This window comes from Oncorhynchus kisutch, linkage group LG15, assembly GCF_002021735.2.
Source record: "Oncorhynchus kisutch isolate 150728-3 linkage group LG15, Okis_V2, whole genome shotgun sequence".
In the NCBI taxonomy this organism is placed as follows: domain Eukaryota; kingdom Metazoa; phylum Chordata; class Actinopteri; order Salmoniformes; family Salmonidae; genus Oncorhynchus; species Oncorhynchus kisutch.
The window spans coordinates 70,067,483-70,094,127 of record NC_034188.2 but is presented as its reverse complement, the minus strand read 5'-3'; the positions used below and the strand labels follow the sequence as shown (position 1 = coordinate 70,094,127).

The 26,645-nt window shown below is 42.3% G+C and overlaps 1 protein-coding gene across 2 annotated transcripts; it reads left to right on the top strand.

Annotated features, from left to right (window-relative positions):
* The first annotated feature begins 293 nt into the window (after positions 1 to 293).
* On the top strand, positions 294 to 26,639 carry LOC109905798 (CMP-N-acetylneuraminate-beta-galactosamide-alpha-2,3-sialyltransferase 4). 2 transcript variants are annotated; one of them, XM_020503405.2, is made up of 11 exons: positions 294 to 628; positions 12,432 to 12,503; positions 13,599 to 13,671; positions 14,023 to 14,112; positions 17,756 to 17,853; positions 20,177 to 20,240; positions 20,730 to 20,825; positions 21,919 to 22,108; positions 22,450 to 22,587; positions 25,763 to 25,915; positions 26,078 to 26,639. In XM_020503405.2, the coding sequence occupies exons 2-11, from the start codon at positions 12,476 to 12,478 to the stop codon at positions 26,165 to 26,167; spliced, it is 1,020 nt and encodes a 339-aa protein (XP_020358994.2). In that variant the 5' UTR covers positions 294 to 628; positions 12,432 to 12,475; the 3' UTR covers positions 26,168 to 26,639. The 2 variants fall into 2 exon arrangements, with proteins under 2 accessions (XP_020358994.2, XP_020358995.2); XM_020503406.2 differs by having other exon boundaries at positions 343 to 628; positions 26,055 to 26,639.
* The last annotated feature ends 6 nt before the right edge of the window (positions 26,640 to 26,645 follow it).

Below are 26,645 nucleotides of genomic sequence, written 5' to 3'. Positions count from 1 at the left end.
CACAGGCTCAAGGACAAAAGCTGCCCACTAGTTCTATCAGACAAAACAAATCCAATATTGTCAACTGTGGGTGTTGCCATTTTCTCATCACACTTTTTTTTCTGGAATAAATATAAATAAATAGGCTATTATAAAATATGATGACTTGAGAATGTGTGAAAGTGTTTGTAGTTCACAGGAAAAAAGCACAATTGTACTTACTTCAGAACTACTTTAAATACAGACAGCATTCAATCAATAAATTGATTAATCATTTTCTGTAAGTTGCTCGAGAACTGCATGCGCTGCGCATGTGCCAAAAATAAACATTTTGAAAAAGGGTAGGCGTTGTGCTGACTACATTCCAATGGATCGTTCACTCTGCCTGGGGAGTTAGCAGCCCGTTAGATTACAGCCAACATATTATGAATTTGATATGAAAAAGTATTTGCTTCTTAAATGTGGTATGTGTCCATGTTTTCAAGTCGTGTAGCCATAATCATTCAAACGGAAACCACGGCGCCTCCCACTTGGCGCATAAAAACGCCTATTTCTTGCATCTCAGAGATAGAGTTTAACGTTACTAACGTTCGCTTACATGCCTATGCTATTCTGCTTCGGCTTGCCACATTTGTTAACTACATTGCTGGTAAGTGAATTCCCATTTGCTTTTTAAAGTTTTTCTTCTATCAACCACAGCTGCCAAATACTGTGATTTAGCTGGCAAATTGTAATAATTCAGGAAATAGCGGTTGCATGCCATGCAATCGCATAGAGGCAACTAAAACCTATTTTAATTTAAAAGTTCTTAAATCAAAATGCTTAATGTATACTTTTCTGAACTTACTTTGACATCCGTTTGCGAATCGATTTGTTTAGCATAGGATTAATACTTTAGCTAATAACCAATTTGTAAATGTTATGCTGTTTTGTTGCCAAGTTACAGCACATTAATTGAGACCGAAACAGGGCACACTCAATTTGGTCATTTTTATGAATGATGAACAAAACCGTATTTTGTTGGAAAAACTTAGTGAAAAACTAAAAACAAGTGCAACATGGCAGTTGGATGGTTTCACAATTGTTTTAGGAAAGTTTGAAAAATGGTTGTGGAAGTTGTAACATTGGGTCCGGGATGGTGGAAGATGTTATCCTTTCATTTTCACTTCCCTATAGTCTCCCTAAGCAGTCTGTTAACAGAATCACGAAAGCGTCTATTTAGTTTGATTCCCCACATGCTGTCTCCCTGTCAGCAGGGACATGTCGTGAGTTGCCCCCTGAAATGAAATCTGGCCCATGAAATTAAGTGCAATGAGGTTGGCCTTGGCAGTTATGACTGTCCGCAAACTGTCATGCATGTTGAGCAACATGCAATGTCCATTGTGTTATATTCAGCTAAATCATTGTTTTTTCTGAAAGATAACAAACTAGTGAAGCTCCACACAACAGTGAAAATGTAAAACTGTTAGGCTATATATTTTTTCTTTCTTTGATTGTATGTAAGAGTGCTGATAGTCTTGTTTTCTATTAATGACTTTAGTGTCCTCAGCATTCTTGGATTAGGCCTAAGCATGATATTTAAAAAAACAACTGAAATGTATATGCCTATAGTCTTATACAGCAACACACAGTGCGTGTTCAGTTTCTTGTAGGTCAGCCCACTGGTCCTAGTATTGAAAGGTATGACTGGTTATAAAGAGTAGCATAGTTAGTGCATAATGAGATTACTAATGTTCACTTCAATAGATTTTGTTTTCTCAGATTAACATTGAGAGATCCAGCAACCCGAGGGCATTGTGGTGTTCAATACAGCAATTGAAAAACTTATTGTTAATCTACCCATGGTGTCCGTTAATTCTTTTTATTTTTTATAATAATAATAATAGAATAAAAAAAAAATGCTTTACAGTGAAATCACAACATGATTATGTTAGATTACGCCAAATCCAAAAAACACACAGCCATTTTCCCAGCCAAAGATAGGAGTCACAAAAAACAGAAATGGAGAGAATTAATCACTAACCTTTGATCTTCATCAGATGACACTCATAGGACATCATGTTACACAATATACCCTGCTCAAAAAAATAAAGGGAACACTTAAACAACACAATGTAACTCCAAGTCAATCGCACTTCTGTGAAATCAAACTGTCCACTTAGGAAGCAACACTGATTGACAATACATTTCACATGCTGTTGTGCAAATGGACTAGACAACAGGTGGAAATTATAGGCAATTAGCAAGACACCCCCAATAAAGGAGTGGTTCTGCAGGTGGGGACCACAGACCACTTCTCAGTTCCTATGCTTCCTGGCTGATGTTTTGGTCACTTTTGAATGCTGGCAGTGCTTTCACTCTAGTGGTAGCATGAGACGGAGTCTACAACCCACACAAGTGGCTCAGTGCGAGCTGAGCCACTAGCCACATCAATGCGAGCTGTGGCAAGAAGGTTTGCTGTGTCTGTCAGCGACGTGTCCAGAGCATGGAGGCGCTACCAGGAGACAGGCCAGTACATCAGGAGACGTGGAGGAGGCCGTAGGAGGGCAACAACCCAGCAGCAGGACCGCTACCTCCGCCTTTGTGCAAGGAGGAGCAGGAGGAGCACTGCCAGAGCCCTGCAAAATTACCTCCAGCAGGCCACAAATGTGCATGTGTCTGCTCAAACGGTAAGAAACAGACTCCATGAGGGTGGTATGAGGGCCCGACGTCCACATGAGGGGGTTGTGCTTACAGCCCAACACCGTGCAGGACGTTTTTCATTTGCCAGAGAACACCAAGATTGGCTAATTTGCCACTGGCGCCCTGTGCTCTTCACAGATGAAAGCAGGTTCACACTGAGCACATGTGACAGTCTGGAGACGCGGTGGAGAACATTCTGCTGCCTGCAACATCCTCCAGCATGACCGGTTTGGCGGTGGGTCAGTCATGGTGTGGGGTGGCATTTCTTTGGGGGACTGCACAGCCCTTCAAGTGCTCGCCAGAGGTAGCCTGACTGCCATTAGGTACCGAGATGAGATCCTCAGATCCTCCTGGGTTGTTGACGGAAGAACCAGGAGGGTGTGCAGGGTGAATACATGGTCTGTTGTACTGTAATTTGGTAAAAAGCCAATTTAACATTGGCTCAGTACATTGTACTGAGCCATTGTACAGCATTTCGCTACACACAAGGACTTGTTTGCTGATGTCCTGGTTCTTCCGTCAACAACCCAGGAGGGCCTACAGCAGTACCTAGATATTCTGCCAGACCTGGGCACCGACAGTAAATCTCAGTAAGACCAAAATAATGGTGTTCCAAAAAAGGTCCAAAAAAGGTCCAGCCGGCAGGACCACAAATACAAATTCCATCTAGACACCGTTGCCCTAGAACACACAAAAAAACTATACATACCTTGGCCTAAACATCAGCGCCACCGGTACCTTCCACAAAGCTGTGAATGATCTGAGAAACAAGGCAAGAAGGGCATTCTATGCCATCAAAAGGAAGATAAAATTCAACATACCAATTAGGATCTGACAAAAAAACACTTGAATCAGTTAGAACCCATTGCCCTTTATGGGTGTGAGGTCTGGGGTTCGCTCACCAACCAAGAATTCACAAAATGGGACAAACACCAAATTGAGACTCTGCATGCAGAATTCTGCAAAAATAACCTCAGTGTACAACGTAGAACACCAAATAATGAATACAGAGCAGAATTAGGCCGATACCCGCTACAACCACCTAAAAGGAAGCGATCCCAAACCTTCCATAACAAAGCAGTCACCTACAGAGAAATTAACCTGGAGAAGAATCCCCTAAGCAAGCTGGTCCTGGGGCACTGTTCACAAACACACCCCACAGAGCCTCAGGACATCAACACAATTAGACTCAACCAAAATCACGAGAAAACAAAAAGCGAATTACTTAACACATTAGAAAGAATCTGGACACAGGGCCATAAATATTATTTTTTACCCGTGCCGTCTACTTTATTCTCTCTCATGGGATTACCATTAATGTTGTTGTATTTGTTATTAATCAGAACATTACATTAAAGCAATGGTAGTAGACCATTGTCATGCGTCTTCTCAGTCATGTTGACATGGTATGAAAGACAAAACAAAACGGGAAATATTATCGACGTTACATTGCACTTTTCACTGGCTGTCCCTCAGGTTGTGGCAGGAGGACACATTTGCCTGCCAAAACTGCACATTTAGGCTTTTCACCCAATAAATATTTGATTTCTTCATCTTTTATAGTTTCAATTTTTTAAAATTGAATTACAATTTTGGGAAAGAGTTTCTCTTAGGTCTGAGTATTTGTCACAGTATAATAGGAAATGCAGCTCTGTCTCTACCTCTCCCCTGGAGCAGAGTGAGCACAGACTGTCCTCTCTGGGCAACCAGGTTTGTCTGTGATGACCGGTCTCTATAGCCAGACTGTGCTCACTGAGTCTGTACCTAGTCAGAGTTTTCCTCACTTTTCTGTCAGTCTGCCACCATGTACTGTCTGTTTAGAGCCAAATAGCATTGATGTTTACTTAGATTTTTTGTGGTGTCTTTCCAATAGGTGATATATTTTTCTTTTTGTTTTGTGATGATTTGGTTGGGCCAGATTTTCTGAGTGCTGTCCTGAGGCTCTATGGGGTTGGTTTGGGTTAGTGAACTGAGCCTCAGAACCAGCTGGCTGAGGGGACTCTTCTCTTGTTTCATCTCTTTACATTGTAGAGCTGTGTGATGGAATGTTTTGGGGCCACTTCTTTTTAGATGGTTGTAAAATTTGATGCCTCCTTTTTTTCTATTCGAATGAGGGGTTATTGGCCCAATTCTGCTCTACATGCGTTATTTGGACTTGCAATACAGTCTTGATTGGATGTTTGTCCCATTTGGTAAATTTGTTTTTAGAGATTGTACCCCATACTTTACCCAAATCCAGATAGCAGATGTTCTGAAAGAGCTGGACCCGTACAAATCAGCTGGGCTTGACAATCTGGACCCTCTATTTCTGAAACTATCCGCCACCATTGTCGCAACCCCTATTACCAGCCTGTTCAACCTCTCTTTCATATCGTCTGAGATCCCCAAGGATTGGAAAGCTGCCGCAGTCATCCCCCTCTTCAAAGGGGGAGACACCCTGGACCCAAACTGTTACAGACCCATATCCATCCTGCCCTGCCTATCTAAGGTCTTCGAAAGCCAAGTCAACAAACAGGTCACTGACCATCTCGAATCCCACCGTACCTTCTCCGCTGTGCAATCTGGTTTCCGAGCCGGTCACGGGTGCACCTCAGCCACACTCAAGGTACTAAACGATATCATAACCGCCATCGATAAAAGACAGTACTGTGCAGCCGTCTTCATCGACCTTGCCAAGGCTTTCGACTCTGTCAATCACCATATTCTTATCGGCAGACTCAGTAGCCTCGGTTTTTCAGATGACTGCCTTGCCTGGTTCACCAATTACTTTGCAGACAGAGTTCAGTGTGTCAAATCGTAGGGCATGCTGTCCGGTCCTCTGGCTGTCTCTATGGGGGTGCCACAGGGTTCAATTCTCGGGCCGACTCTTTTCTCTGTATATATCAATGATGTTGCTCTTGCTGCGGGCGATTCCCTGATCCACCTCTACGCAGACGACACCATTCTATATACTTTCGGCCCGTCATTGGACACTGTGCTATCTAACCTCCAAACAAGCTTCAATGCCATACAACACTCCTTCCGTGGCCTCCAACTGCTCTTAAATGCTAGTAAAACCAAATGCATGCTTTTCAACCGATCGCTGCCTGCACCCGCATGCCCGACTAGCATCACCACCCTGGATGGTTCCGACCTGGAATATGTGGACATCTATAAGTACCTAGGTGTCTGGCTAGACTGCAAACTCTCCTTCCAGACTCATATCAAACATCTCCAATCGAAAATCAAATCAAGAGTCGGCTTTCTATTCCGCAACAAAGCCTCCTTCACTCACGCCGCCAAGCTTACCCTAGTAAAACTGACTATCCTACCGATCTTCGACTTCGGCGATGTCATCTACAAAATGGCTTCCAACACCCTACTCAGCAAACTGGATGCAGTCTATCACAGTGCCATCCGTTTTGTCACTAAAGCACCTTATACCACCCACCACTGCGACTTGTATGCTCTAGTCGGCTGGCCCTCGCTACATATTCGTCGCCAGACCCACTGGCTCCAGGTCATCTACAAGTCCATGCTAGGTAAAGCTCCGCCTTATCTCAGTTCACTGGTCACGATGGCAACACCCATCCGTAGCACGCGCTCCAGCAGGTATATCTCACTGATCATCCCTAAAGCCAACACCTCATTTGGCCGCCTTTCGTTCCAGTACTCTGCTGCCTGTGACTGGAACGAATTGCAAAAATCGCTGAAGTTGGAGACTTATCTCCCTCACCAACTTCAAACATCAGCTATCTGAGCAGCTAACCGATCGCTGCAGCTGTACATAGTCTATTGGTAAATAGCCCACCCATTTTCACCTACCTCATCCCCATACTGTTTTTATTCATTTACTTTTCTGCTCTTTTGCACACCAATATCTCTACCTGTACATGACCATCTGATCATTTATCACGCCAGTGTTAATCTGCAAAATTGTAATTATTCGCCTACCTCCTCATGCCTTTTGCACACATTGTATATAGACTCCCCCTTTGTTTTCTACTGTGTTATTGACTTGTTAATTGTTTACTCCATGTGTAACTCTGTGTTGTCTGCTCACACTGCTATGCTTTATCTTGGCCAGGTCGCAGTTGTAAATGAGAACTTGTTCTCAACTGGCCTACCTGGTTAAATAAAGGTGAAATAAAAAATAAAATAAAAATACTTCTCTGCCATATAGAGCAATTGGTTCTATAACTGATTTGAAAATTGAGCCAGATTCTAATTGGAATTTAGATTTTTATGTTCCTTTTAATGGTATAGAATGCTCTTCTTGCTTTCTCTCAGCTCATTCACAGCCATGTGAAAGCTACCTGTGTTGCTGATATTTAGTCCTAGATGTGTGTTCTAATAGAACTGTGTCCAAGTAGATTTATATTTGTCATCCTGATTTCTGGACCTTTTTTTGCACACATTCTATATTTTACCACTTTCTATAGTTTATAAAAAATACCTTTGTGCCAAATTGAATCAAATGCTTTCTTGAAATCTACAAAACACGAGTAGATTTTGCCTTTGTTTTCGGTTTACTTGTTTGTTAGTGTGGAGGGTGTAAATGTGGTCTGTATGATAATTTTTTAGAAATCCAATCTGGCTTCTGCTCAGGATGTTGTTCGTCAAGGAAATGGTGTAGTCTACTATTTATAATACTGCAGAGAATTTTCCCCCATGTTGCTGTTAACGCAAATTCCTCTAATTTGGGTCAAATTTGTCTCCATTCTTATAGATTGGTGTGATCAATCCCTGGTTCCAAATATCGGGGGAAATACCTGCAGTGAGGATAATGTTGAACGGTTTGAGTATAGCCAATTTGAATTTGCGGTCTGTATATTTGATCATTTCATTTAAAATACCATCAACACCACGGGCCCTTTTGGGTTGGAGTGCATAGTTTTTCCAATAATTCTTCTTTAATTGGGGTATCCACAGTCTTTGACTACTGATTCAAGGATTTGTCATTTTTATTGTATATATTTTTGTTCTGGGCTCTTTGTTATATTGCTGTAGAGGTTTGCAAAGTGATTTCTCCACATATTACATTTTTGGATAGCCAATTCCTCCTGATGAGATGTTTAATTTTATTCCAATTCTCCCAGAAGTGGTTTGATTCTATGGATTCCTCAATTCCATCCAGTTGATTTCTAATGTGCTGTTCTTTTTTTGTTGTTCGGGTGTGTTTTGTATTGCTTCAGTGTTTCCACGTATTGAAGGCCTATATTTTTGTTGTCTGGTTCTGTGTTTTTGATTAGATATATTTCTCAATGACTTTCTTTGATTTTTGCTATTAAACCATTTGTCATTCTTATTTCTGGTTTGCTCTTATGCTTCTTTAGATTAGCCAAGGAGGCTAATTTGTCAAATATATAGTTTGTTCCAAACGGCCAAATTTACACCTTCATTGCTGAAGGAGAATGTTCAGGCTAAAAAGTTGTCCAGGAGAGATTGTATTTTTTGGCTAATTGCTTTTTGGTAGATTGTTTGCCTTCCATCTATAGGCCTGTTTAGTACCCTGTCATTTATTGGTCTGTGATGCTTCATGGTTGGGTTCCTCTCTTCTCAGATACACTGATTTTACTGTGGTCTGAAAGAGGTGTTACTGGGCTGACCGACGGCTCTGAAAGACTCTGGGTTTAGATCAGTGAGGAAGTAGTCTACAGTGCTGCTGCCAAGGGATGAGCTGTAGGTGTACCTACCAAAAGAGTCCCCTCTCAGCCTACCATTGACTATGTACAGACCCAGTGTTTGACAGAGCTTCACAAGCTGTGCTCCATTTTTGTTTTTCCCTTTGTCATAGATGTTTCTGTGGGGGTATGTGGGGAGGGAAAGGTTGTTGCTTCCTGGTAGGTGTTTATCCCCATGACTGTTAATAGTGTCTTCTGCTGTTCTAGCATTCAGGTCTCCACAGACCAGTATGTTGCCTTGGGCCTGAAAGTGACTAATTTCCCCCTCTAGAATGGAGAAACTCCAGATATAGAATTCTCCTGTTTTGATAAATTCAATTGAATAAATTTGTTCAGATTTATACCATATTAGCAATCCCCCTGAGTCTCTGCCCTGTCTGATTCCTTTTAATTTAGTGTATGGTATGAGGATGACCCAGTGGAAACATCACCTCTGCACCAGTAGTACTACAATATCATCAATTTATTTCAGGAATTCTGGGTTTCTGCTCTTTAGCCCAAAAGCAGAGGACTTGTAAATTCCAACATGCAATGTAAAAAGATGTCGTAACTTTTTTTTTTTTTCTTCACAATGACTCAATCCAACAAGGACTATTAAATTACGATTTTTAAATGAACGTAAACTCTTATTATTCAAATGTGATTTATCATTTAAGATCGCATTTGTGTCATGCCACTTGGGTGGATGTAGTGTGAGGATGGTGGAGTTCTTGTGCTCACCATGACCCTCGGCCTATCACATGTGAGTATAGTAGACTCAGCATTTGTTTAATGTCACTCATTTCGCTGGTGGGGGCTGGACCAGTTGCTCCTCTCACAGCCTGTGCGTAGCTCTGCCTGCTGGGCTATGGCTCCTCCAAGTGTGGGTCTGTGGTGGGGGGCTTGGGGGTGGGAAGCCTCGTCTGGGTGGCTCTGAAGCTGGGGTGGTCTGTGCTGTGGTGGGCATTGAGATTGGTGCTGTGACCGTGGCTGGGGGGTCCAGGGTGCTAGTACGGGGTGTTGTCTCAGTGATCTCGGAGGGGTGGAGATTACTCCGCTGTTCCTGGGTGGAGAGCTCGGGTTGCGGTTTAAAGCAACATCCTTGAGTCTTGGCAAGGATGGGGACTGTCTCCCTGTACAGGTGAACATAGTCATAGAGACAGTCCAGATTGAGGGTGGGCCAGGTGTGCATTGGGTCACAGGCCACAGTCCCGGGAGAGGCTGGCGTTTATTCTTTGGATTGTGGCAGGGTGGAAGTCCTTCCTCTGTAGAAGGGTTGACACCACAATTCTTGAGTTGGGGAAGATTGCCGAGGCCTTCTCAATCACACCCCGTAGTGAAGTCGCCACCCTCTCCTGCTGAGCACGCAGGTCGTTGCTTCTGGTGTGTATGATTGTGGCTTGGCGACCCAAGATAGGCCTTATCAAGCAGCTCCATGGCACTCTGCATTGTTGGGCACCACAACTTTGTCATTGTGTCTAGGGAAATGTTTCTTATCCTGAACAAACTTGTATTTTTTTATTTAACCTTTATTTAACCAGGTAGGTTAGTTAAGAACAAGTTCTCATTTGCAACTGACCTGGCCAAGATAAAGCATAGCTGTGTGAACAGACAACAGAGTTACACATGGAGTAAACAATTAACAAGTCAATAACACAGTAGAGAAAAAAAAAGAGTCTATATACATTGTGTGCAAAAGGCATGAGGAGGTAGGCAAATAATTACAATTTTGCAGATTAACACTGGAGTGATGAATGATCAGATGGTCATGTACAGGTAGAGATATTGGTGTGCAAAAGAGCAGAAAAGTAAATAAATATAAACAGTATGGGGATGAGGTAGGTAAAAATGGGTGGGCTATTTACCGATAGACTATGTACAGCTGCAGCGATCGGTTAGCTGCTCAGATGTTTGAAGTTGGTGAGGGAGATAAAAGTCTCCAACTTCAGCGATTTATTTTAATTTTAATTTCGCAGAGGCGCAGAGGCGGGTGGTATAAGGTGCTTTAGTAACAAAACGGATGGCACTGTGAAACTGCATCCAGTTTGCTGAGTAGAGTGTTGGAAGCTATTTTGTAGATGACATTGCCGAAGTTGAGGATCGGTAGGATAGTCAGTTTTACTAGGGTAAGTTTGGCGGCGTGAGTGAAGGAGGCTTTGTTGCGGAATAGGAAGCCAACTCTAGATTTGATTTTAGATTGGAGATGTTTGATATGAGTATTTGAGTCCCTCAACAGGACGATGTCAGCCAGTATTTCTTCTGGACTGGAGGGGGAAGAGGGAGGGCTGGTGGGTGTTGGAGCTGGGGTGTGGCTGGCCTGTGCCGCTGTCAGTGGGAGGCTGTTCTGTTGGCTGGGGAGGAGGGGTGCAGCAGGCAGGGCTGGGGAGGCCTGGCTGGTTGAGCTGGGCTTCTCTGCTGTGTGAGGGCAGGTCATAGTGGCGATCTAGCTGCTTCTGCAGTCTGTCCTGTGTTCTCTTTCTCTCCTGCAGCTCCTCTCTTAGTGTGGTCAGATCGTTATTACTGTTCTGCCTGTCTTTTTGGAGCTCTCTCACCTCTTTTGTTAGATCAGCCAGCTCTCTTGAGATCAGAGCTCTCTCTTGCTGAACCTCGTTCAGCTGTGTTGCAAGGCTGCTGTCCTGCTCTGTCCGCACCTTGGTTAGGAGCTCCTCTAAGGTGTGGTTGTCTGGTTGCTGGTTTCTCATGCTCTCCCTGAGCAGGACCACCTCCCCCTCCAGTTTGGTGACCTCATGGCAGCCATGGTGGTGAGGGCCTGAGCCTGCTCTGCACTGAGGGGGTCGCTCTCCTCCTGGGGCGTGTCCTCCACTATGGTGGGAAGAGGTGCTGGATGTGCCTTTTAATAGGGGTGAGGGTGGTGCTGGTGGATTCTGTCTTGTGGGAGGGCATGTCACTGGTGGTATCCTGCTCTCTCTCTCCGCTCTCTCCTTAATTTTCTGAAAGTCTGTTTCAAACAGCCTAAGATTACCTTGCACCATGACAGTCCCAGTCTTGTAGAGGTTGATTGTTATCATGGTGCTGTCAGGGTTGTCTGTCTCTTTGATTTTCAGCTTCCACCCATTAGATTCCCTCTTTCTTTATGGATGGGTAGTGAGAGCACACTGCTGAGCACCATGCATTTGCCCGGTCAGTGAGGAAGATGAGATTACTCACATCACCGTTTTTGTAGAGATCTGCGAAAAATGGTTTCTGGCCTCCCATTTAGAAGTCTCTGTTTAAAAGCTATTGTAATTTTTGGCCTCTGGAGGATAGAGAATGGATTCAGCGCTGAGGGTGAGTGGGGACATGGTGCCTGTGGCCTCTGCTACTGCTTTGTCCTGCTGTCCCGTTGCCATAGCAACCGATTTGTTTGTCTGCTGTTGCTAGCTAGCTCTAATTTAGTTCAAAAACCAGAGAAAAGTTACATCTTTACACACAAAAACAAGATATGTTTAAAGTTAGTCCGTACTCCTTTTTGGTTTACTCACTCAGTTTGGTCGTTTTGATGTAGTTGTATTAACTCCCCTTGCTACGTTTGTTCTAGCTAATTTCTTCTGGCTAGCTTGTTAGTCTGCTGGCTAGGTCTTTGTTGTGTAGCTAGCTAGCTAGAGTCAACTTCTAAACTTGAGGTGCAAAGTTACTTTTTTCTATTCTGAATGAATAGAGTTCATCACTTGTCTGGAATTGTTTTTTTGATTAGTGTTTATCTCATTCTAAAAACAAAAAAATATTAAATATATCAGGAACTCATGTTGAGCATGACTCTCTCTCTCTCTGGTGCCCTGTCTCACTGTGTGTCGGGCTCTGTGTGTGTCTGGTGCGTGCTCTCTCGCTCGTTGGTGTGTGTATGTCTCTCTATACATCGATCTGCCACGCTGTCTGGTTAGTGGACACTGCTTTCTGGTGGATGGACACTGGTTGCAGACAATTCCACTTTTTTCACAATGAGCACAGAGTCTACGTATTGCCTTGGTGTTTCAGCTCACTGCCAGCTGCTCATTTATCATCCGGAAGGAGAAAGATGTCATTTATGGTGCCGTTTAAGGCGCTTGGTTAATTTTAATTGGCTCGTGCCACTGCTGTCCGATTGAGCCAGATGTTTTTGGTGCTAATATGTTGTTCCTCCTCCCTCAGGGTAACATCATGCGCAGGAATGAGATGAGAGAGCGACGGAGCATATGAAGATGTCCCTAAAGACTGCTAAAAGTAAGCTACCCCGCTGCCTCCTTACAGTGGGTGGTTAATAGACCTGTACATAAAATACTTTTATCACACATTGAACCCCTGTCTCTTCATTTGTGGCAGTTGTACATTAAATTTGTCTTCTTGGATTTTCTTTACTTTTCTTTTTATCAAAGGATTACAGTATTTGTACAACTCTAGCCCAGTACAGTTTCATTTCAATTCGCTCAAGATTTTGGTGGATGTAGTGTTGCACAATAACATCCTTGTGTTATAGCTCTCACATACTGTGCTTTGTCTTACACATTAATTCAGCCATTGTGTATATACTATAAGACACATTCCAAGCCTGTCATGTATAATCCCGATGTTCCTGGATGTGTTATGATCATCATACAGAAACACACAGCTTGGCGCTGCCTTGATCTGGCCTTCTCATTTTGTCTCCTTTGACAGAAAACACATTGGCCTTGCCCTCAGAGCCGGATACTTGCTTTTGCAATTTACACCAGCTCATTTTGGTTTGACTATAGCTGCTGTGCTGAAAATGAAAAGCCATTTCAAGGTTTCTCTGGCTCAGTTAATGGAAGTCCCAGAAAGCAGATTCAGCTCGATGGAGAACGTGTTTAGTTTGGCACTACGTGTTTGCCTTCAAGTAAGCAGCCATTTGTATTTCTGTAAGAAACGTGTGGGAAGTATGTCTTTGAGTTGGAGGACTGCCCTCCCTCCCAATCCCCTATACATGTAGATACACTCCCCAGCCCAGATAGTGCCATATGAGATGAGAGAATGGTTGTGGTCTGAGATGTTTCTCATGTGGAGGTAAAGGGGACTTTTGTTTGGCAGAGTTGTTTGATATGGGAACTAAGTTCTTGGGTCTGCTGTTTTTTCTTCTTCTTTAAGGCTCAATTAATAGCACTCCTCTGTTCCACTCCAGTTAAGTTAGTAATACTGTACTGTAGGAAGTTAGAATCTGCTTGCAGTCCTGCCTGCCTGCAGATTGGATCTCATGCCATAATTAGCAGCAATTTGCAATGTCATAAACTAGGATTTGACCACAGGCTATACAAGAAAAGCATGATGTTGGTTTCTAATCTATTCATGTGGTTCTCTCTCCAGCATGGTGCTTTAGACTGATCGCTATTGTTCTGTTCTTCGTCTCCTACTACTGCTCCCATGTCTTCCTCCAGAGGTAAGGCTGCTCAGCCCTCAGCCCTGGTCTACCGCCTAGAAGCTCCCTCTCTGTGGAGTGGCAGGTAGACCAATCACACAGATACTCATTTATGCTTTACTGAAGGAAAGAAACCTTGAAATAAGGCCACTGCTGAGTCACATCACGTTGACAACCATTCCATTCGCCTAGCATCTAATCTACCCACAGCTTTAAGTGGGTAAATGGCGGTCAATTTAGGCCTTCAATAGATACCCACACTTGCCATTTTTTTTCTTTTTTAAACTAGTGTCACTGGACATGCTGAGTAAAAAAATAAAAAAGTAATACGTTTCTGTTCCAAATGTGGTGATTCATGTGCTTGTGTTTCAGCTATGGAGGCACCAGCAAGTCTCCTCCAACTCCGAGCAAGTCACTGTGTGGTGGCTGGCTAAAGCAGAAGTGGGAGAGCCTCAATTTTAAGTGAGTAATGGAGTGTCTATCTTTAAAACAAGGAGGGTGGGGATGATGCCAATGCTTTTACTGGAATGCCAGGTGCCAGATTCTCTGTCCATTTGGGGGCTGTTTTCACCCAGTCACCAGTAAAAATCTGATTTTCTTTTGCAAGTAGGAACAATTTTATTATGATAGGAAAGAATTTTCAGCCCAAAGATTAAAGTACATTTTCTGTAACAATCGTTTAAGTTGAAACTGATGGCTCATCATTGAAAACAGACCTCTTAGAGCAAGCCTATTTTTAAAGGAGCTTTCGATTCACACAATTATGTTTTTCAGGAGGACAATGGACAAATGTATTCCTCTGGCTTGCTGAGTACCTTTTGTCAAGGATACTTGACTGGTCCCCCATGTTTTTTTTTTTACTCTGCTATTATCAGTTTATTCAATTGGGTATGTACTGGAGCTGTTCTGTTTGTGTGCCCTGCTCAAGGATGCAACAGTGATATGGCCCATCTGTGTCCTACTGTCCCAGCAACCCCCCATTTTCTCATGGTCAATACTGTTTGCCAATGATTGTGATTCATGTGCGTGGCAGTGATGGTCAGGTCATTTTACACATGCAAATCAGGCAATAACGAGGTCACTCCTAATTGGAAGCCCCCAAGATGTCCCCTAGTCTTTCACTGACAACTACAACTGGCACAGCATGGTAATAAATGTCTCCACAACGAACAGTCAAAGACTGTTACTTACTCGTAAACAGCTAGCGTCTAAAACATAATCCTCCATGTTAAATTCCAACCAGAGAATTAACATGAGGAGACTAAGCCAGACATGACAGTTTTCACATACATTTAATTACTAGTGTGGGCATGATGTTTGTCTCACCCCATTCCTTGGAGTCTCAGTACTGTATATCATTGTTTTGTTCTTCTTGGCAGTAAAAATATGTTTATTTTTAACCTTTAATTAACTAGGCAAGTCAGTGCAGGACAAATGTCTTATTTACAATGACTGCCAAACCCGGACGACGCTGGGGCAATTGTGCGCCGCTCTACGGGACTCCCAATCAAGGCCGGTTGTGATATAGCCTGGATTCGAACAAGGGTGTCTGTAGTAAAGCCTCTAGCACTGAGCCGTAGTGCCTTATACCGCTGCGCCAATCGGGAGCCCAAAAGTAGCTTTTAGCAGAGGATGGTTTATGGAGGGTCATGCTTGCTGAATGACATCATGTAGACATTACGTGTTGAGGGGAAAAAATGTATTGAAATCAGCTTTGCATATAATGAGTACCATTTTGTCTGCCTAACATGCTGACCAAACCAGACGCATGCGGGCGCCATCGTGCGCATGATTTTGTAGCCCCACACAAGACATAATCAGGACACGCAGGTTGAAATATCTAAACAAACTCTGAACCAATTATATTCATTTGGGGATAGGTCGAAAAGCATTAAACATTTGTCAATTTAGCTAGATAGCTTGCTGTTGCTAGCTAATTTGTCATAGGATATAAACATAGGGTTGTTATTTTACCTGAAATGCACAAGGTCCTCTACTCAGACAATTAATCCACAGATAAAACGGTAAACCAAATTCCTTTCTCGTCATCTCTCCTCCTTCAGGCTACTTCTTTACTACTTTGGACTTTATAGGGAGGTTGGCAACCAACTTTACGGTACATTACTACAACAAACTGGAGTGTGGACATCCGTTCATCTTTCAACCACCCACATAGGTTTATGCTCCTAAAACCCATGAGGAGATGGGAGAGGCCGGACTTGCATTGCGTTGAGCGTCACAAATAGAAATGGGTTCTATTTTAGCGCACGGCCACGCAGATGCTCGTTGAGGCGTACGTGCAGTGTTGGTGCAATGTTTGAGTAACATGTACAGTTGAAGTCAGAAGTTTACATACACATAGGTTGGAGTCATTAAAGCTTGTTTTTCAACCAGTTAACAAACTATAGTTTTGGCAAGTTGGTTAGGACATCTACTTTGTGCATGATACAAGTAATTTTTCCAACAATTGTTTACAGACAGATTATTTCACATATAATTCACTGTATCACAATTCCAGTGGGTCAGATGTTTACATCCACTAAGTTGACTGTGCTTTATACACCTTGCAAAATTCCAGAAGTAATGTCAGGGCTTCGGAAGCTTCTGATAGGCTAATTGACATGATTTGAGTCAATTGGAGGTGTACCTGTATGCATTTCAAGGCCTACCTTCATACTCAGTGCCTCTTTGCTTGACATCATGGGAAATCAAAAGAAATCAGCCAAGACCTCAGAAAGGAAATTGTAGACCTCCACAAGTCTGGTTCATCTTTGGGAGAAATTTCCAAACGCCTGAAGATCATACGTTCATCTGTACAAACAATAGTACTCAAGTATAAACACCATGGGACCACGCAGCCGTCATACCGCTCACGAAGGAGACTCGTTCTGTCTCCTAGAGATGAGCGTACTTTGGTGCAAAAGTGCAAATCAAGCACAGAACAACAGAAAAGCACCTTGTGAAGATGCTGGAGGAAACGGATACAAAAGTATCTATATCCACAGTACAACGAGTCTTATATTGACACAACCTGAATGGCTGCTCAGCAAGGAAGAAGCCACTGCTCCAAAACCGCCATAAAAAAGCCGGACTACAGTTTGCAACTGCACATGGGGACAAAGATTGTACTTTTTGGAGAAATGTCCTCTGGTCTGACGAAACAAAAATATAACTGTTTGACCATAATTGCCATTGTTGTTTGGAGGAAAAAGCCGGAGGCTTACAAGCCGAAGAACCTCGTCCCAACCGTGAAGCATGGGGGTGGCAGCATCATGTGGGGGTGCTTTGCTGCAGGAGGGAAGAAGAATTTTGGATATATTGAAGCAACATCTCCAGACATCAGTCAGGAAGGTAAAGCTTGGTCACATGTTTCTTCCAAATGGACAATGACCCAAAGTTGTTGCAAAATGGCTTAAGGACAACAAATTCAAGCCCTGACCTCAATCCCATAGAATATTTGTGGGCAGAACTGAAACAGCGTGTGCGAGCAAGGAGGCCTACAGACCTGACTCAGTTACTCCAGCTCTGTCAGGAGGAATGGGCCAAAATTCACCCGACTTATTGTGGGAAGCTTGTGGAAGACTACCTGAAATGTTTGACCAAATTTAAAGGCAATGCTACCAAATACTAATTGAGTGTATGTAAACTTCTGACCCACTGGGAATGTGATGAAAAATAAAATAAATCATTCTCTCCCTTATTATTCAGAAATTTTACATTCTTAAATAAAGTGGTGATCCTAACTGACCTAAGACAGGGACTTTTTTACTAGGATCAACTGTCAGAAATTGTGAAACTGAGTTAAATGTATTTGGCTAAGGTGGATGTCATCTTCCGACATCAACTGTATGTGTACCTTTTTTTGTTGTTGCATTGCATGTGATGCAAGCGGTGTGGTCAGCATGTAATAGACATGCGGATTGATTACATTGAACAATGAGAAGGAATTACGGCCATTAAGGTCATTTCAGCTTAATGACAAACTAAACTGCCAGGTCAACAGTGTATATCTCCATGCCATTGGCAGTGTGGAATATTTAGTAGGAATTGTACAGTATTTCTGTGTTTGCAATGTGAAATCTATTCTCCCCTGTTTCTAATACAGCATTAGCAGACAAACACAGCTCTTCTTCAAACTGGATGATTTCTTCTGGCGACATAATCAGTCCACTCTTGCATTACCCTACGGTATTAAAGGCAGTGGTATGTGCTCTCATTTCATTATGTAATTGCTTTGTTTTCATTTTTCCCACAAAGCCTTTAATGGAACATGTTTAGGAAGTTACATTTCATTCTAAATTTGCTATTATTTCAAAAAGTTAAAATAAGGATGCCATTGTATTCTCGTATTCTCTATCGCCCCCAATCTTTGATAAACACACAGATATTAAACTTTGTTGTCGTCTCATGACTTACCCAAATTGAGCCACACAGACCAAAGCGTTTATCCTCGGATAGCCTCCGACTATGGGCTGTATTATCTCTTGATGCAGAAAAAGCTTTTGATTGACCAAAATGGTCATATCTCTGGTCTGTTTTGGAACATATAGGAATTGGCTCCATTTTCATTCATATGATTGAAATACTATATGCCAATCCCTCAGCCATAGTTATAACATACAATATCTGTTCTGTTCAGAATCACTAGAAGTAGCAGACAAGGTGATCCAATTTCACCTCTGCTATTCTTATTATACATGGAACCTCTTTCCCAGGCAATTTGTCAATCAAAGGAAATAACAAATTTCTGTCAAATCTACTGATGTATTCAATCTGACCTCAGTAGGTGAAATTATATCCCAGTTGCTTTAACCAGCAGCATATCTATTGTCAAAATGAATATATTGCCAAGGCTGAATTTCTGTAGTTCAATGCTTCCCGTGGCTCCACCTTCTAGCTATTTAGATAAAAATCCAAAGTCCTGTTTCAAAATGTAAACAATCCCAGATAAATGAATACATTTACAAAGAGGGAAAGAGGTAGGAGGACTATTTGTACCAAACTTTAAATTGTATTTCCAAGCTCTAGCATTTTGCTCCCCCTTGAATTTGTTTAGACATTATTAGAGTAGAGAAGAATATGGTGTCTCCTATGGCCCTGATATAAATCTTCATTGATTTATATCACTTAAACAATGTAAACAACGCTTTGGTCATATTATAGCTCATACAATTTCTATTTGTTGCAAAATGTTTAAACAATGTAACTGGGATTCAAAATGTCATGCCCATACTCCAATATTTCACAATATTGCCCTGCAATCTGGAGGTGGCCTTTTTCATCCGCCCCAATGGTCCACATGTGGAATCCGTACCCTTGCTGTTATCATGGACACTAATGATTTGAGAACATTCCAAGATTTGAAAGATCACATTACCAGGTAACTCCTTTTTTCTAAATGTACAATTTAGGCCATTATAGCTGCTCAATGTAGTCCCTTGGGAAACCCAACTACCGCAACATCCAATGATGGGATTTATAAATACATTATCAGTTCTTTCAGAAGCCCAGATCAGTATAATATATAAACATCTTTCGAAAATCAAATTCTGAGCTAGCCATTAAACTATGGTCCACAGATCTAATTGAATTTGAACCACTGGAACCGAATATAGAAAAATATGACTTTGGCATCCCATAATCCAATCCATCAATTTATACATTTTTAAGTTTGTTCACAGAATGTATTTAACACCAAGGAAATGTTTTACGATGAAATTGCCCCCAACTCCCAACTACAACCATTCCTTCATATGATGTGGGAGTGCCCTGCAGTTAAATGCTTCTGGGATGAAGTTACACAATTTATTTCGAAGTGCATGAATTTAAATATTCAATGCTTTGCATCTGTTACGTGACAGTGATGGCTCCATGAATCTCTCGATCAGTCAGAGAAGATGACTGCTGGCAGGCAGAATTGCTGTGAATTTTTTGGGGGGGCTCTAAGATGGCAACCACCTCACTCTCTACTATTAGAAGTTATTACTTTTATAATTATTGACAGATAGGCTGAATGGTGCTAGTCAAGGAACAATTGAGTCTTTGACTCTGTAAAGAACAAGCTCTGCTAAATCCCCACACATTCAAACCAATTGATATACTGTATTTATTTAGACTTTTGTTGCTTTCAGGCCCATGGGGAAGGGTTGGTACAGGGGGAATCAGTGGATGGATAGGAGGGAGGGGGACTGATAAGCAACCTCAGTTGCTGGGTGGGAGGGATGCGGGAGGTTGGATGGGGACTAGGGGGGGTCCTCTTTGTATGGATTAATTTGTTATTGTTTTCTACATGTAAAAAGAAAATGGCAAAACTAAATAAAAAGCAAACAATATTAATGCTCTACACACTATTAGCTTACTAAGAGTAATTTGATTGTGAGAAGCATTATGGAGTCAATGTCCACTAGGTTTATGCTCCCTTTCCAGATAACGTGTGTGTGACGTGCGTTGAGTTTACGACACATTTATCAGCATCTACAGTCAGTCCAAGTGATCACACCTTGTTTAATCCCTCTCTCTTTTCCAGAGTTGCTGCTGCTGAAGGTTTTAGCCATTATTGCCAATTACAAAATGCCGGCCAGCATTGATAGGTAATGTGATGAGTGATTCTTAGCCATATTAGCAAGGTTGTTAACCTCTGGTGTGCCGTATCACTTTATTATCACCACTTTATTTCTTACAATAATTGTTACTGTCACAAAGAACCACCGATAGCTGATATGTGTCTGAGAGCCATGTTGGTGTGTGTCTCCTAAATGTAGTGTAAATGTTGTGCTAACATAATGACTCATCGTGTGTGTGTGTGTGTGTGTGTGTGTGTGTGTGTGTTTATAATGGGTGGACAAATGTGCCACAGGGAAGCTGCCTTAGTTCATTGACTTCATTTCAAGCAAGAATGCCAAATGTCAACCCAAGCAGTGACCAGTCACTATTACAATGGCAGTTCTGGAAATTGTCCAGTAGTTCTACTGTAATGTGCAGTTAGTCACCCCTCAAAGTGTCCTTGAACTTTAAAATGATGGAAAAGGCAACACTAAAGTAAATGGATTGTAATAATTTATTTTGTTTTATGTCCGCAGTCTAGACTGCAGAACGTGTGCAGTCATAGGAAATGGGTTTGCCATTAAAAACAGCTCCTTGGGCGGCATCATCAACGAGTACGACGTGGTGATCCGGTAAGTATAAAGCCTAATGGTTCCATCCTTTTTTCTACCACACGATTGTCATTAAGTCCATCCTCCCTCTCTCTTCTATTGAACTGTTGCTACAACTCACCACTTCTGTTTAATTTATCAGATCTATCTGATGCAACTACGTTTGATGGACTATTTCCTTATTGACCCAATGATGTTCCTGCCCTATAGTGTTATTCCTAATCAATATCATTATATAGAGTTTAATATAATGCCGTACAGTCGAGCCATATAATTTGATATTGTAATATGGCTCAGAGTACAGTCTGTAGCTGCAATAGTGTTTAGCCATTTCCCCAATGGCCTTTTCCAGCAATTCCAGTAAAAAACAAACAGATTTTCTATGGTGCGTAGTAGTCCTCAAGGGATAATCTAATTCGTATTGCCCGCGAAAGCGTAATGCATTCAATGTGGCTGTACCATAATGGCCAGCTCAGACTGGTGACCTTGCTTTAATGCCTTTCTCTGTGTAACCACTATACTGTTGGGTTAACTCTGTCTCTTTAAAAGGGGGATTTGGTCTACCAGGCAGAAAAATACCCCAGTGCCCTCTCCAAATCTCATTTATAGCCTTTGACTGAATACAGGCATTTTGAGTTTTGTATAAGCCTCTTGCCAACAGCCCAGACAATTTTGCCGAGTCATATTGAAGGTTAGGGTTAAGTCATATCCAGCGTTAGGTCATATCCAGGCACAATGCACTCTGCTCTGTTCTGTTCAGTTCTCACATCTCCCATTCTCAGACGCTAATCTCACAGGCCGAGGAAATCGAGTTCATTGACATTTGTTGTTCTGCTCTCCTACAAAGCGTTCTCCTACCTCCATTCTTGTTTTGATACATGGTGGTGAAATGTGGAGTTAATTCTGTTACATTAGAGGGAGGGTAGAACAGCTCTAAACTTAAAGTTAATTTATTTTTGTCCAGAGTTGCACTGTTACATGGCAATCTTGTGTTTTTTGTATTGCTTTTTTTATTCAAATGTAGTACACGCAATGCTATTTAAACTACTACTCTGTTTAATGACTATTTATAGAAGGGAATGGCTAAGGTTTCTCTTTTTGTATTCCTGTGCAGGCTAAATGACGCCCCCGTCAGAGGTTATGAGGACGACGTGGGGAACAAGACCACTATGCGTCTCTTCTACCCTGAGTCGGCCTCCTACAACCCCAGCATGCACAATGACCCCGACACCCTCATGGTCCTAGTGCCTTTCAAACAGCAGGACCTCCGCTGGCTCAAGGAGATCCTGTACGACGAGAAGAGGGTACTGGATGTGTGCGTGCACACACCTCCGTTTTATCTGCTTCCCTGGTACTTGCCATGCAGTGACAAAATATGCAGAATCGATGGCAGCCTTGCCAAACCTACTTGAAAATTTAAACTGTGGTCTCAGCAGCCCCAACACCCCCACTCTCTGGTTTAGCTCAGGCAGCTATGGTCGCTCTTAGCATGATTAGGAATAGGGTCATTATCCCCTCATTTACACATCGACTAGGTTGCCCTGAGAAACTGAGTAGAATGAGACTAAAACAGGGCCTCAATTGTGTAGACATAGGCTCTGTGTGTGTGCACTCGCTAATCAACGTGTGTGTGTGTGTGTGCCAGGTGAGGAAGGGTTTCTGGAAGCCCCCTCCACAGATCTGGCTAGGCAGTACCAGTCGCATCCGGGTGCTGGACCCTCACTTCCTGCATGGGACGGCCAGCAGTCTGCTACAAATCCCCCTTCACCCAAAGAGAAAACAGGTAAGGGACCAGCTCCGTTTATTCCTATCTACTTTGGGAACCAGGATATGGGCAGAAAATAAATATATGAAGTGGGCTTAAGCTCTATCAAAAATCTTGAAAGACTGCAGTACACAAAGGTGCAATATTTGATTAGCTACAGCACTTAAAATTGAATATTATTTAGCTAACAGGCTTTTTGACTTGAGGTCAAGAGTGGTGTTTGTACCACATAAGTGCACAAATGAACATTTTGCTCCTCTTGACATTTCATCAACGTCATTAAAAGATAAGGCCTTGATGTTTTTTTTAGGCCTCTCAGTACATCCTTAAAAATAATTGGTTGTTGAACAGGGGCCAGTGTTCTGTGCTGTCTGTAAGCATTTCTACCAGCTACAGTTTGGAAAGGAGAAGGTCAGTTTCAAACGCTCTACTGATTACCCAGAAATGGAAGAGCAAGAAAAACAGAAAATATCAGTGGAACATATGCAGAATGGAACAACAGAACTAATGGAATCAAGAAAAATGATTGCGAAATAGAATATTGTGACAGATTACATTTTAATAGTAAGCCATTGAGCTGTTTTCTGTTCACAAATTGGACCACAATTCTCCGCTTGGCTGAGGAATTCTGGGTTTTGAAATACATGATACATTGATTTGAACTATAACTAATGTGGAATTATGTTTTCATTGGCCAAGAGGTCCATCTGCCAAGAGAGCCTGTTCAGTGCATGGTGGAGATGTCTTTGAGATGGAACAAAGCCAGGTTTAGTTTGTTCTCCCAGCGAGCCCCTAAGCTGTGCACCCTTTGGACTGCTGAAACAACATTGAGCCAAGGTAACAGTGGTAAAGAAGGGGTACTGCAGGCGATCAGTCTGACAGTAGCCCTCCATCTCCGTGGCCCTATTGGCCACTCCGAGCACTCTGCCCTGACCCCTTTCCCCACTCTCTCCTCTGCCTTGTCTCTTTCCTGGGTCAGAGGAGCCTGTGTGTGCCCCGTCAGCCAGCAGGAGGCTAAGAGGACCTGACCGCAGACCCACAGCCCCCATGCCTCTCTCACCCCGCCCCATGGGTGCCATGTTGGCAGTCATCCACATGCCCTGTGAGAAGGCAGCAGCAGGCAGTCCCCCTGGTTACAATAGAGGCTGACTGAGCTGAGGGCTAGAGGGCTAACTAATGCCCCTGCCAGTCACAGTCCCCAACGCCTCTCCCACCCCTTTCCAAAACAAAGATCCCACTCCCACCACTCTGGTCTGGCTGGGGAACAACAGGGACAATATTCACCCCCTCTCACCAAGGCTCCATGGGCCCACGTCCAAACTATGCGATGCACTACAGAAGTTGGAGTGCTCATTGACCAACCACATTAGGCTAATGCACCCAGCCCAGCCAGGCTCATTGGGAACCTGGTTTGGAGGAATGTCCCCAACGGTGTGATGAAGAGAAGTAGGGGTTTGAGAACTTGACTGGTCCTGTCCAATTTCTCTCTCCTTAGGGCTTGGGGTTGGATGTCCACCCCAGACCGCATGCTCGTAAAGCCTTGCGGGCCACGCTCTGACAGATACGTCAGCTTCCTGCGTGGAAAAAGGACTCGTCTCGCCTCGAACAGGGGAAAGAGATCGAATGCATGTTACTGATAGGAGGAGCAGAATGGAAGTTTTATTCTTGTGTCACAATATTGATGTTTTAAAAGTGCCTCTTACAGACATTTACTTTGGAAAGGGTCCTGCACCCAGTATTGGCTCGGTCTGCCATTTTGAAGGTTTTGTGTCTTGTTTTATTTGTATTTTATTTGGCTGATTTATACTGCAGACCCTCAGTAGGGGTCTATTGGAAGGAATTGGGAAAGCAGTAGGGTGGAGTAATGTACCTGAACAAGAAGCTTTCTTGGAAATGTTGGGTAGTTGAGTAAACCAAGGGTAATGATTACATGGGAGAGTGGGGTTGAGCCACCCTTGTTTCTAGGAAACAATTTATAATTTGACCAAATACTTAGGAAGAGGTCTGAAGGAAGAAACCACATGGTAAAAGTTAGGTCCAACTACTTACCACTTAGATACTTTTAAGACTGTTTTATACATGAGTTGGTCTTTACGCTTCAATATGAGCTCCTTAACCTAGCATGAAAGTGTGTTATTGTAGCTTTGTGGGCTAATATAGTCAAAATATTTGCCTTTGGTTAAGTTTAGCAAATGGTTGCTCTAATGGCAAGTTGAGCAAATTGAAGTGTTTCCTTCCCAGGTGTAATGCAAGGCATTATTGCTGGGATATGAGGTAACAAAAGGGTCTGGCCTATGTTGAACGTTTCTTTGATTTTTTTTAAGTACAAGGTTTTTATTCGGTGTTAAGCCTGTATTAAAAGACAATGTGATTGTGTTGAATTGCGTTTGGGAAATAAAGATAGACATGGTTTAAAAAGGTAGTGGTAATATTACATTCAGTACAGAAATGTGTAGGTGACTTACCCTGTCCCACTTTTTTCAAAACTAATGTTTACATGAATTCTGATTAGTTCCAGGGATACAACATATGAAATATATGTAATATGTATAATATATAGAGTAATGTTTCCCTTGTTGGGAGTGATGCTGAGTGTAAACAATGGCTCAATTTATCCCACTCTCCCCAAGGACAGATAAGGAAAGGCTATTGGAAAGTGAACAGAGTGCACCATTTGGAAATGGGGAATTTATACTCCCTCACAGCTGTCATGTGGAAACAATTCCCCTGTGAACATTAGTAATCATTTAATAAAAAATAAAAAATAAATGTTTTATTTAACCAGGTAGGCCAGTTGAGAACAAGTTCTCATTTACAACTGCGACCTGGCCAAGATAAAGCAAAGCAGTGCGACACAAACACAGAGTTACACATGGAATAAACAAACATACAGTCAATAACACAATAGATTAGTAATCATTTAAGTCAGCAAGAGCTGAATCAAACCAGGGACACCCCTCACATTGTTCTGGAGACAAAAGTAATAATACCATCTCCCTTTGTCCCAGTACACATTAAGGAAAGGGCACACTGCTCTGTAATATACCAGTGATGCCAACTAATGTACTAGAAGTGGAGAACTAGAGGACTCATGAGTTTTTACAGGTCCCTGCTACCCCCTAGTGTCAAACACGATACTACATGTCGGTTATCATACCATAGTTGTCATTGGTTTTGGTTCTCACTCCTACAGAAACCAGTACACCCCACCACAGGGATCCTAGCCGTGTTTGTGGCACTCAACTACTGTGACGTGGTGCACATAGCTGGGTTTGGATATCCAGCATCCAAAAACCAGAAGTATCCTATACACTACTATGGATATGACACTATGAAATCCATGAAGGTGAGTGTACATGGGATTTTACTCAACTCCCATGTCAGGGATGAACTCTAAGTGTTCTACGCCATGGTAGTATATTTTTTTGTGCACTTGTGTGTATGTTTTCAAAAAGAAATTCTGCCAAAATAAGTAATATGTTTAGGCTTTGCTTTCGTTCTATTTCAGGATTCCTACCACGACCTTACCCATGAAGCAGAAGCCTTAAAAAAACTAGAGGATTCGGGGGCTATCATGTACTTACACCCTCACTCATGACACACATACTGTACACACATGGGCACGGTCCAGAAACAGCCCCTATCCCTTACCTCCTAGGAACTTAATCAAAATCTGAAAGGAATTTTCACTGCACTGCTAATACCAATACATTTTCCTTTAGATCTACACACAAGCCTAGGTGGTAGAGGCTAGCGGTTGTTTTGGGACTGGGTTACACGCAGATGCCAGTTGTGAACTTGAATCCTCTCTGCTGGCAATACAGTCCATACAGTCCAAACATCATAATCACACATTGTGCCAGTCTTAATTCACCTCACTCTTATTGAAAATAAATACGTATTTTCAGAAAAATATATATATTTAAAAATAATAATAACAATAATTCTTCTGAGTTCTGATTTTATTTTTTTAATTTGAATTAACTTTAAAAAAATTGTCTCTTAAATGTTACCACTGGATATTTTATTGTATGTAATTCATTTTTATTAAAATGAAATCTAAATGGAAATATCAC